The sequence below is a fragment of the Rhododendron vialii genome, chromosome 6a, assembly GCF_030253575.1.
Source record: "Rhododendron vialii isolate Sample 1 chromosome 6a, ASM3025357v1".
NCBI classification, from domain to species: Eukaryota; Viridiplantae; Streptophyta; class Magnoliopsida; order Ericales; family Ericaceae; genus Rhododendron; species Rhododendron vialii.
The window spans coordinates 8427550-8439405 of NC_080562.1; the positions used below are offsets into that span (position 1 = coordinate 8427550).

Consider the following 11856-nt stretch of genomic DNA (forward strand, 5'->3'; position numbering starts at 1 on the left):
AATTAATAAAAACAGGTTATTAGAAATAGAAAATAATTTTTTGAAAACTTTTATTTTGAAAAAATACTTTTCCGTAAAAGTTAAAAAAAACAGTTTTTCAAAATAGACAGTTTTTTTTTAAATAACAGTTTTTGAAAAACAGTTTAATTGTTTTTGCAAAAAAAAAAAAAAGACTTCTTTTAAAAATGTTTTTCTTAGAAACATTGTTGAGAGAGAGAGAGAGAGAGAGAGAGAGAGAGAAGGTTTTGGTTATTCGCAAAAGGTTGTTAGTTTTGATTATTGAAGGGCTAAAATTTGATGAGCTAAGAGCATCCGCAATGGGAATAATCAAAATCAATAACCAAAATGTGTCACGTCAGTATTTGATTATCCATTTAATGCATAATCAAACTTAACAAACTTTACCTCCACATTGGTTATTTTTGCATCCCTAGAAAAAAAACCCCCATAATACGCAATGCACCTATGTCCAATTACAAACGAGTTCTAATCACGCACCCGACCACTCTAAATTATTCTTCTCGACGAGACGATTCTAATGTGGGGTGTTTTTTATTTTTTTAGTTTTGAATTTGGTTATTGGGTTTGATTATTGAGTTTTGGTTATTGGTAAAAGTTGTTAAGTTTGGTTATGGAATGAGTGAAATTTGGTTATTTGCTAAAAGATTTGTAACTTTGATTATTACAATGTGAGGTGTTTTTTTAGCATTATTGTTAAGTTTGCTTATCCATATCAATTTGCTTATTACAATGTGGATGCTCTAAGAGGTTGTTAAGTTTAGTTATGCCACTGTGAGCACTTTTTTGAGAAAACATTGCTAACTTTAGCAACTTTATGGTTTTGATTATTCCACTATGGATGCTCTAACAGATTAATTATAAAGCCCTTAATTAGTCAAATGCACTGCCGATAAACAAAAAAATAGTCAAATGCACTAATTATATTTAGCTCATTCATGAGTTTGAGATTAATGCTGATTCAATCGAACTAACAAGAAAATTAAGATAAGACTGCCATGTGATATGTGTGTTCGCATGAAACCTAACTTTCATGCTCTTGCCTTCACAAAGGTACTCTTTTTATACTCATTAATTATTAAGTGAATTGAATTCTTAAACCTCCTTTCTCTTCGCACGTAAGTGCTCGATCCCTTGATACTGTTGGGTCAAAAAATACTTCTAGGCTGTAACAATCACAATCTTTGGTCACATAGATTACTTTATGTGCCATATTGATTTTTACGCTTTTCTTCTTTTATACATTCACACTTGCTTTTTCTTATTCTTACTCTGAATTTATTGTGTTATTTTTTGAATAACATAACAAAATCACAAAAACTAAATATAAACAAAAAGATTGTGAAAATCAAGTATATCCAAGTGGGATTTGAATGGGAAGTGGAGCCAAGATGGAGGAAAGTAGTGGGAGTACTGTTTCAAGTCCAAAGGGTACATCATTTGGTATACACCAAAGGTACATCAAATTGAGTGAGATTTATTTCTGGATCCTTCCAAGATTTTGAATCTTGTACCGTATCGGCCAGTAAGTATCGTTATTGACTAAATTCGATACCCTATGCCTTGAATTTTGTTCCGGCTCAAATACCAATTGGTACCATCCGTACCGATCAATATCGGTTCCAGTCAATTTCCGACATTACCGGACTATGTCTAAATTTATTTATTTTTCTTCCACTACCGGACGATACCGGTAAAATACCGAATTGTACCGGTTAATACCAGACGGTACTGGAATATTTTAAATTTATTTTTAATAAATAAATATACTATACATGTGGGTAAATAACACTAATATCGCCAAATCTGAAATGGTATCTGGTATTTCTCCAATACTGGTATGTACTGTACTAGTAAAAAATCGATACTCTAGCCAAGGCGGTAATCATAACTTTGGAGTCGTTTAATTTTTTTATTGTAAGAGTATTAATTTGCAAAAAATAAACCCATTTGGAGATCGAAAAGGGTTTAAACAATTCATACAATTTTTGTCTTTGCGAATTTAGGGATATAATTGATAAGCCTTTATTGGTATCCGGATAAGCTGATCAAAAAAGGTTTAAAATTGCATGTGTCAGATTATCGAAAAACCTACAGCAAAAAACAAAAAACCCAAACGGTACCGACGGTCCACCCACGGCCAGGCGAGGCCCACTCTGGATCCTGCACGGAAAATTCGAGCCGTTCAATAATTCTTTTGAAAAAAATAACCGAGTGAGGTTGTGAAAAATCAGCTTAATTCAATATGTGTGAGTGTTCGATTCAATCTTCTCATTTTTCATTTAGATTTCAGGATTTTTTTTAAAACTATTGTACCCCGCGTGACCCCGTCGGTGGACTCATGAGTACCGGTCGGTGGGCATAGCAAAGTTGTCAGATTATTTACGTTGGAGTCCAAGTTATATGTAAATGGTGTACAGTACCCAATAGTATTTGACGGATGCAGACTGGGGGAGATGCAGAAAGCTTAACACAGCATGTACTACTAATGAAATGAAGTGACAAAATGGTGCAGTAGAGATGTCCTGGAATACCCTTCAAAATCCAAAGGCTCCTCTGACCTCAAAAGTTAAAGCAAGCTTTGTTTGTGAGAGTACTCCTACTGGAGTACAGTAGTATTTATCTCTGGCCATGCACCCTCTCTCCCTATTGGTCATTCGCACCTACTAGATTGAAGCATTGAAAATGAATGAATCTAATCAACAAGGATGGGATCGGGGGGTCTAGTAGCGGCAACTGCCACGACAAAAATTTTAAAAAATGCAATTATTATATGTAAAAAAAAAAATTATGTCCAACTTATATAGTTTCGCCACCACTAAATTTTTTTAGTATATATTTCGCCACTGCTAGGGTAAAATCCTGGTTCCATCCTTGCTAATCAACAGAGTTTAACTACTTCCTATAATTGCTGGGTTTTTCAGGTAATGAGTCATTATGTAGGAAGGACGCGGTGCTCTAATGGCCTCTAAGAGCATCTCCAACAACCTCAATAGATCCTATGCAAAATGGCTACAAAATGTGCAAATTTTATTTTGTGTAGTCACCAAATAATTTTACTACCCAACAGCCTAGGCAAATGCCAATTCAAATCCCAAAACGCATTTTGATTAAAAAAAAGTATTCTTGATCAGAAAGTAATACCCATCATCCACGACTTCACCACCAGCAATACGAACAACTATAGACATCTCTCTCTCTCTCTCACCAGCAATACCTATCTCTCTCACACCAGATCTGCAGGCAATGAGGACGACATCGGGACGAGAAACAAATCAAACACTAATTTGCTTTGTTTGGTTTGTATTTTGAAATTTTTTTTGAAAAATAATAGAGATAATAAGTGGAGAGAGAAATATTGAAAGTAAGGAGAATCTATGGGGTATTTTTTGAAAAATTCTTTTTGAAAAATTCTTTTTGAAAATGGAAAAGAACGAGGCTTTACGATTTCGATTTTGTTTTCCGGCACTGGTCCAATGAAAGGCAAGGGGGGAGAGAGAGAGAGAGACGACGCAAGCGAGGCTGGAAACCTCGCCACACCAGGTGAGGCATTTTGGCGGCGGATAAACTGGCGAGGATCCTATTGGGGCTGCTGGGTCTTCTTTTTCCGGCCATTTTGTCCGAAGGGAGATTTTGGTTAGCCTGGAGATGCTCTAACACCCCATATTCAAGTCACATAAGCCTCAGGACTAAAGTCCCATCCCACTAAGCTTTTTTTTTTTTAAGTACTTATTTTTCGCTTTGTGAGATAGGTTATTCTTTCATAATATATTATATTTAATTCAAAAAATAAATACTTTCCTCAGTGAAACAGGACCTTTTTTTTTTTTTTGAATTGTGAAAAATATTTTATTAATAGATAAAGAAAAAAAAGTACAAGAAAAAGGACGAGAAAAAAATATCACAAACGCAAAAATAGCATCTCAACAAAGTTGCCACCTTACCCAAGGACAAAGTTAGCGTAACGGGACCTAAAGGCTTAAGCATTATTTTTCACATGTTAAAAAATATAGACTACTTTAATTCTAGCTCAACCATGAACAAGGGGTTAACTTGCACTCCGTGTGAACTACAGACGATTACACAAGTAACACTTGCACTCCGTGTGAACTCAATGCAGACGGCGCTTTCGATTCCTCCGTGAAGGGCTAAAATTAGCATTGGACAGAAATCTGACGGGAAAAAATTATCCTGGAATCCGATTCTTTGCCTGTCACTCATCAATTACTTCTTCCGTTCCAATTTAATTGTTCTTTTTGGAAATTTGTGCCACTTTTCAATTGATTATATCTTGTGATTTATAATGTTTTATATGATTTCGAAAATATTGTATTATAGAACTAATCGAGATCTATTAAACAATATTTATGTTTGATATGAAATTCATTACGGATTTAAAGATATAACTACTTTTTTAGCCGGTTAGAATAGAACGAGGGACAATTAAATTGGAACGGAGAAAGTATTAAATGATACTCCAAAATCTTGGGATTATTGATGAGCTCACCAACATAATCTGTGACTGCAGGTCAATGCTATTGAGGCTCGGGAGTCGAGTGAAAAACTCTCCTAATGTTTGCGCTGATTTTACCAGCTAGTTTAGTTATGGAACAACAAAGTTTAGTTGCATTTTCCTAATTTCCTCTATGCCTAACTGCCTTGGGTAGGCTTTGTATGACGATGCGTCAATCACTTTCGCTAAGGTTCTTACTTTTTAAGTGTTTATTTTTCGTTTTACGAAACAAGTCATTCTTTCATAATGCATTATATTTAATTCAAAAAATATGTACCCTATTTCGCTAAGGCTCTTATTTTTCACTTTACGAAACAAGTCATTCTTTCACAATATATCATTTTTAATTCAAAAAAATAAGTACTTATTTGAATTCTCTTAGCAGAACGGGGTATCTATGCAAGTAACAAACCTGTTATTCCAGTCGAGTTTAACCAACGGTTATATATTAGGTTATATATTAGTGGAAATAATACGTAAAATATTACTCCATCAGTCCCATTTTCATTGTCCGTTTTTGGATTACGTGTCATTTTTTAATTGTTTATATCTTTCAATCTATAATGTTTTTCATAATTTTGAAAACTTTGTATTATAAAATTAATCGAAATCTATCAAACAAGATTTATATTGCATATTTTTCGAAATCCACACTAAAAGATATAGGTAAAGGAGATAAAAGATACAAACAGAATAATGGACAATGAAAATAGGACGAAAAGAGTACTACTATTAGCTTAAAAAATCAGTAAACTTGCAGCTATGCTAATTCACTAATGAAATACTCCTACTTCCTTAGCTGTTAAAAAATCTTGCAACTTAATTCTTTTTTCTAAATGTAGGATGTCATGGGTCAAATTACACACACCTCGGACCAATACCTATAGTCCCTCCCACAATTTTTTCACATGTTTGCACATGGGCGTGACACAACTCACATATTTGTTGACAAGGGAAATCAAACCTAAGATCTCAGGAGAAAGGAAACCGCTAAGTCTTAGACCTAGACTACTAGGCCAGCGTCAATGCATTTGGTCTACGGCCTACTGAATTGTTGTTAAAGTTTCTCCATTTTGCTAAAGTATTTGTCATATCTATTACATTAGCATGAATTTTCCTTGTAGTTAGATACATTCGGGAAAAAATGATTTTTATTGTCATTTTTTTGTTGATTTTTTTTTTTAACTGTTTACAGTGAAAAAATACTGCATACGCATATGTATTTATATACTGTACTGGAATTATTGATTTTCTCATTCGAAATGCTCTTATTAGAACTAAAAAACCACACACAGATCCCTATGGAGTGCAGGGGTGCTCCCCAGCATCGCATCCTCAAATTCGTTCTTTTTGTTTTACCAGTAGTAGTTTAAAGGGTCCAGTTTTCTTCTCTCATTACAACTAGGAGAGAGAGAGAGAGAGAGAGAGAGAGATTTTGTGGGGGATGCGCATAGATTGAAGAGCTCTTGGCTTGTGGGTATGTATTTCTTCCATCACTGCTCTACTGCTACACTTAAAAAAAAAAAAAAAAAAAACCAAACTACTCCTAATTTTCGAAATGATTACTACTCCATTTTTAATTTCTCCCCAATCATTGACTTGCCTTGAAATACAGGGAACTCCTGAAAGAAAAAAATAAAGCAAGAGAGAGAGAGAGAGAGAGAGAGAGAGAGAGAGAAGATGAAGTCTATGAACGAAAACAACAACAGTGGAAGCAACAGCAACAATAACCACAACTGGTTGGGTTTCTCACTCTCACCCCACATGAAAATGGAAGCTACCACTTCCCCTGCTTCTGCCAACAATCCAACCTCCTTCTACCTTTCAACCCCTCCACACCTAAATCCTTCCCAAATCTGCTATGGTGTTGGACAAAACAGTACTTTCAACACGCCCTTGTCTGTCATGCCGCTCAAGTCAGATGGTTCTCTCTGTTTAATGGAAGCTCTCCGTAGATCCCACCAACAAGGTTTTGCTCTGTTTTCTGTCACTACTATCTCCCACTGTTTCTGCTTTCTGTTTTGAAAAATGAAATCTTTCTTTTTAATCGCACACTGACTTGTGGATTTGAAAGTTGTCCAAACACGAAGTTCGGCCAAAGGATTGGCCTGGTAATCTTGACCGGGAGTTAGGTGTTTGCTCCATCCTAAGTTTTTGTGTTCAATTTTTACTGTCAATAACTTTTTGAGCCACCTCACCTACACTTAGGCATGTGAAATAGCTGTGGGAGGAACCGTAGGAATTAGTCCGAAACGCACGTGAGCTGGCCCGGGACACTCTGTATTACAAAAAAAATGAAATCCTTTTGGTACTAATCTTTTTTGGTTTGCAGGGATACTGCCAAATTCCTCCCCAAAGCTTGAAGATTTCTTAGGTAATGCAACAATGGCAGCACACCAGTACAACACCCAGGAGAGAGAAGCAATGGCTCTCACACTAGACAGCATGTACGACTCTTACCACCAAAATGCAGGCCAAGAAATTGAAGCTCAAGTTCAACCCAACAACCCCTATTACAATGGACTGACGTTCAATGGAATGTACAATACTCCATTAATAGAACAAACCAAGGGGTCCCACCTTGAAAACTGTGATGCCCAGATCCCCAACTGGTTTTCCGGCCAGTATTCCGACCACCATGGCACGGCGGACGGCGGCGGGGGTTCTGGGTCTGGCGGCGGCGGCGGCGGCGTAGTGGGTTGTGGGGATTTACAGTCTTTGAGCCTGTCTATGAGTCCGGGTTCTCAGTCAAGTTGCGTTACAGCTTGTAGACAGATTTCACCCAGTGGTGGAAATGAATGTGTGGGTTTGGAAACAAAGAAGAGAGGGTGTGGTGGTATTGTGGCAGCTGCTCAAAAGCAACCTGTCCATAGGAAGTCTATTGATACATTTGGGCAGAGGACTTCTCAGTATAGGGGTGTCACAAGGTCAGTTACATTGCCCATCTCTGTGATTGTTTTTTTTTTCCCTTTTCTTTCTTTCTCTTTTTAGAAGAGTGAAGTTTCTTGGTTTTCTATTTTCATGTTTGTTTTTGTTGTGGGTAGTTTCGAGCTAAGTGACAATGCGTGTGCGAGCGAAAGCAGGACCGGTGCATTTTTTTGGAAATATTTCAAGATATTTTAAACGACTAAAATCGGTGAGAGCGAGAGCAAAGAGTATGTTATCAAAATATTGAGTTTAAGCCAAAGAAAACGATCCAAGAAAAAGACTGTAAGCCGAACCAAGTAAAAATATTTGTGCTCTTTTACAACCGTTTCTATTTTCCATTATGGTTTTTGATATGAGAGTTAACCATGTTCTTGGCTTTTCCCCACTGTTATTTTTTATCTTTCCAAGTAGACTTTAAGGCTTAAATTGATCCAAGAAAAAGACAGTAAGCCGGAACGCGTAAAATATTTTAGTTCTCATAGGATTGTTTTAATTTTCCATTCTGGTTTTTGGTATTTACATAGCTGTGTTGTGTCATGACATGAAGTGGTAAAACCCTTGTGCCAAATTTACAGGCACAGGTGGACAGGTAGATATGAAGCCCATTTATGGGACAATAGCTGCAAGAAGGAAGGACAGACCAGGAAAGGGAGGCAAGGTTAGTCCCATAAAATCATTTCTTTGCACTCCTAGTTCTTGGAAGTATTACTTTTGACTGCAGTTTTTTTCTTGGCCCCTTTGGATTCTTTGATCTGACTGTTGTTAATTTGTTCTGGATTGTCATTTTCATGCCTCTTGGGGATTCTTTTCCAGTCTATCTGGGTAAGCATATTTGTTCTCTCAAAAATGAGATACTAAGCTCAAAGAAAGGTTTCTTCTTCATTTTCATTAAATTTTTTGAATTAATGGGACTTTAGGGGGTTATGATATGGAAGAGAAAGCTGCCAGGGCTTATGATCTTGCCGCGCTGAAATACTGGGGATCCTCAACTCATATCAATTTCCCGGTACGATTTAATCATATTCTTGTTGTCGATATTCATGTCATTCAGTTGATGCCATTTTTCGTTCCTCGAAATGAAAATGCTGAACCCTTTTGGCAGGTGGAGAATTACCATCAAGAACTTGAGGACATGAAGAACATGACCCGCCAAGAATTCGTAGCTCACTTAAGAAGGTTAAATTTTAATTTGACCATTCTAAAACTATGTCTGTGGTTCTTAGGTTTCAAGTTTGGTTTCTGATAATTAGAAAATAATTGCAGGAAAAGCAGTGGATTCTCGAGGGGGGCTTCGATGTACAGAGGAGTGACGAGGTTCGATTCACAGTGCATTTGAATTGTTCAAATCTGTTTTTCCACCGTGTTGTTCGGAAAGAAGTGCTAGCTTAATCTAGTCGTTTGTCGTTAATTCAATTTGAACTCATGATGTACTTTTCTGCAGGCATCATCAACATGGAAGATGGCAAGCTCGGATCGGTAGAGTCGCAGGAAACAAGGATCTTTATCTTGGAACATTCAGTAAGTTCTGTGAACCAGACATTAATTTTGGATGCAGTTTCTCATCATCATTTTTCCAGGAAAATTATTTACAAACAAAACTTTAGAACAAAATTACCTACTAGCTAGAGACTAGAGAGTGCTGTGACAATAATTACTTTTTTGAAAATTATGAGCCACATTGATATGTGTTTTTTAGCTCGAAATCGAACGATACTATAAGATGCTATCATTTTGTATAGGAGTGCATGCATTGCTACATTTCTGCTATTACACCATTACCTTTTCTACAGATCAAATTCAATACTGATATATCTGTCTCCATTAGGCCCTTGCATCCTCCAAAAACTTTTGAAGCCTTTGCTTTTGAAAACCGAAATCAGCTTTAAACCCCTTTGAATAGGTGTAAAAGTAATGGTTTTGCCACACTACACCGTTGTAGGGCACCTCCACACAACAACATCCCAGAATCTCTTTGCGCCCGTTTTTTTCTCTTTTTCGTGCTGTTGTAAATGCACAGCTGCTGTTTCTCTTTAGTACTGTGCTGTGACTTTTTTAAGGCTGTTTTTTTCCTAGTCATACCGCAGGGAGAAAAGGAAGGATTTTTCCAAACTTAAAATGCTTGATAGAAAGGCTAAAGTAGTGTCAACTTTATATAATCCATGTACTCCTCCTCCTCATTGAACTCAAATTTCAGGCACTCAAGAGGAAGCAGCCGAAGCATACGATGTGGCAGCCATCAAGTTCCGCGGTGCAAACGCAGTCACAAACTTCGACATATCACGGTACGACGTGGAAAAGATCATGGCAAGCGACACTCTACTTGCTGGAGACCTCGCCAAGCGAAGCAAAGACAGGGAACCGAGAAGCCACAACAACTTGGAGCTTGTCCAAGCAGCAAACATCGGTTCGGATTGGAAAATGGTGATGTGCGAATCCCCACACCAGCAACAACAACAAAATGCCCGCGTGGGTATTGGGAATTACCGGACCCCCAACTCGTACGCAATGGCGTTGCAAGATCTGATTGGGATCGACTCGGTCAACGACAATCCATCTTCCTTGGTCACTAGCCTGAGTAGCTCAAGAGAAGCTAGTCCAGAGAACAAGACAAAGTTCATAAGCCCAAGTACTAGTACTAGCTCTCCCACTGTCAGTTCTTGGATTCCATTTCCATCAGCACCTCTGATTAGGGCTGCTCCAATCAACTCCATGGCTCAGTTTCCTGTTTTTGCTGCTTGGAATGAATGAATTCCCTAAAGGCTCTCTATCCTATGTGTTTGTCACATAAAGTTTTTGCATGAACAAGAAAGGAAAAGAAAAGAAAATTGGTGTTTGGAGGGGTGAAAAAGTTAGAAGTAGGATTTTTACCTAAGTTTATTTAAAGAAAGTGGGGGTTGGAACTAATGGAAGACAGGTTTGGGGACCCAGTTATCTGTCTGTAACCCAAGTGTTGGAAACTTTTTTCTGGACCCTTTTGGATCATATTGGAATCAAGTTTTTGCAAAATGGAGGGAAATGCTTTAGATGGGTTAATGATGGTGTTCAGTGGAATGTCATCATATCTGCATATTTGGTTCCTTTATTTTGTTTGACTGGGATTTTATGGCTTTGTTTCTACTAGTAATTCTCTGATAGTACTTGTAGTCTTTATATTTCATGCATGTATGTCAGGTAATTATTCCGAGAGTTTTTTTTTAATCATTTCATTCTTAAAACAGCGGATTGAGAGCGAAAGCGTGAGAGTTTGTTTCATAGCGATTATTTACTCTCTCTCAAACTAGTAGACGAACTTTTCTCTGCTCGTTAGGAACGAAAGCGTAAGTGATTATCCTTTATTGGCGCCTTAAGTGTGCCTTGGTTTCTGATTCATTTATCGCTTTCATATACGAATCAGAAGTCGCACATGCAGAGCGGCAATGATCGGCATCCATAAAGTGGTTTCTATTACTCGGCCCGCATTCTGCACCAATATGAGCACACCCAAGCCAGGATTAGGATTTGAGATGCACCGTAGTATCTTACCTCCCAGCCACTTGATTCAAATTTTGGCGATGTTATGCCCCAACACCTTACTGCACAAACTCTAACAAGAATTGGTATCATGTCCTACTTGTCCGGGACTTTTTCCCTCTTTGGCCTTCAAAGTTCTTATTTTAATATTTTCAACTGCCACCAAGATCTGCCCCCATGACAGCTCAACCCAGACCTAAGGTTTTGCAGCGACCATCGCGTCTTCTTACTCATCACAGTTTGCCAATTCCTTCAATAGTTGGGTTAGTACGAGCTTGGATGACTTTTTCACTCATTGTCAATTGATTTTTAGTTCGATATTTTAACCGGAACTCTTGATGCTTGAACATGGGAGTAACTGAGGTGGCTCATTGCTTCTGGTATATTTGGATGTGCTTTTCGTACTCCTTTTAACTGCTGATAAGAACTACAAAAAAAACAGCTCAAAGTGTCTCCCATTGAGTCCCAATAATGCAAAAAAGGGGTTCTTTGTTTGACCAGCACTAATAATATCATTTTCACCCCTCAATCTGCTCCACAATCTGCCTAAACACCATCATTGCCAAATCCCCTCTTTTTTGAGCTTTCCCCAAAGGCAACAGACATTCCCTCTCATTATTCAAAAAAGTGGGTGAGGGAGATTCTCACATGAGTTCACTTTAGGTGCTTAATTATTTTAGGATTTAAATGGCTCATAATTACTAAAGTTAAGACTTTGTCTGTTTATAAAGTCTTTCAGGTTAAAATCTTCCTCGGCTTTATCTTTTTCAAGCTCCACAAGCAAAATATTTCACACCTAAAAGCACTTCTATGTCCTGGTGTGCACATTTGAAAAGGGTAGAAATTAATCAATTGCTATTGATGATTGTGAGAACTCTCACTTAATT

The 11856-nt window shown here is 37.5% G+C and overlaps 1 protein-coding gene across 2 annotated transcripts; it reads left to right on the forward strand.

The window, feature by feature from the left end:
• The first annotated feature begins 5786 nt into the window (after nucleotides 1-5786).
• Nucleotides 5787-10465, forward strand: LOC131330143 (AP2-like ethylene-responsive transcription factor ANT). 2 transcript variants are annotated; one of them, XM_058363636.1, is made up of 10 exons: nucleotides 5787-6008; nucleotides 6147-6500; nucleotides 6864-7458; nucleotides 8035-8117; nucleotides 8273-8281; nucleotides 8377-8465; nucleotides 8562-8635; nucleotides 8723-8773; nucleotides 8901-8977; nucleotides 9654-10465. In XM_058363636.1, exons 2-10 carry the CDS (start codon nucleotides 6212-6214, stop codon nucleotides 10205-10207), a joined length of 1821 nt encoding a protein of 606 aa, XP_058219619.1. In that variant the 5' UTR covers nucleotides 5787-6008; nucleotides 6147-6211; the 3' UTR covers nucleotides 10208-10465. The 2 variants fall into 2 exon arrangements, with proteins under 2 accessions (XP_058219619.1, XP_058219618.1); XM_058363635.1 differs by having other exon boundaries at nucleotides 5787-6500.
• Nucleotides 10466-11856: the final 1391 nt, after the last annotated feature.

Coding starts and splice junctions, on each gene's coding strand:
- LOC131330143 (XM_058363635.1), top strand. CDS start 6,212: ATGAAGTCTATGAACGAAAACAACAACAGTGGAAGCAACAGCAACAAT. Junction 8,774..8,900: donor ATGTACAGAGGAGTGACGAG/GTTCGATTCACA, acceptor ACTTTTCTGCAG/GCATCATCAACATGGAAGAT. Junction 8,978..9,653: donor TCTTTATCTTGGAACATTCA/GTAAGTTCTGTG, acceptor CTCAAATTTCAG/GCACTCAAGAGGAAGCAGCC.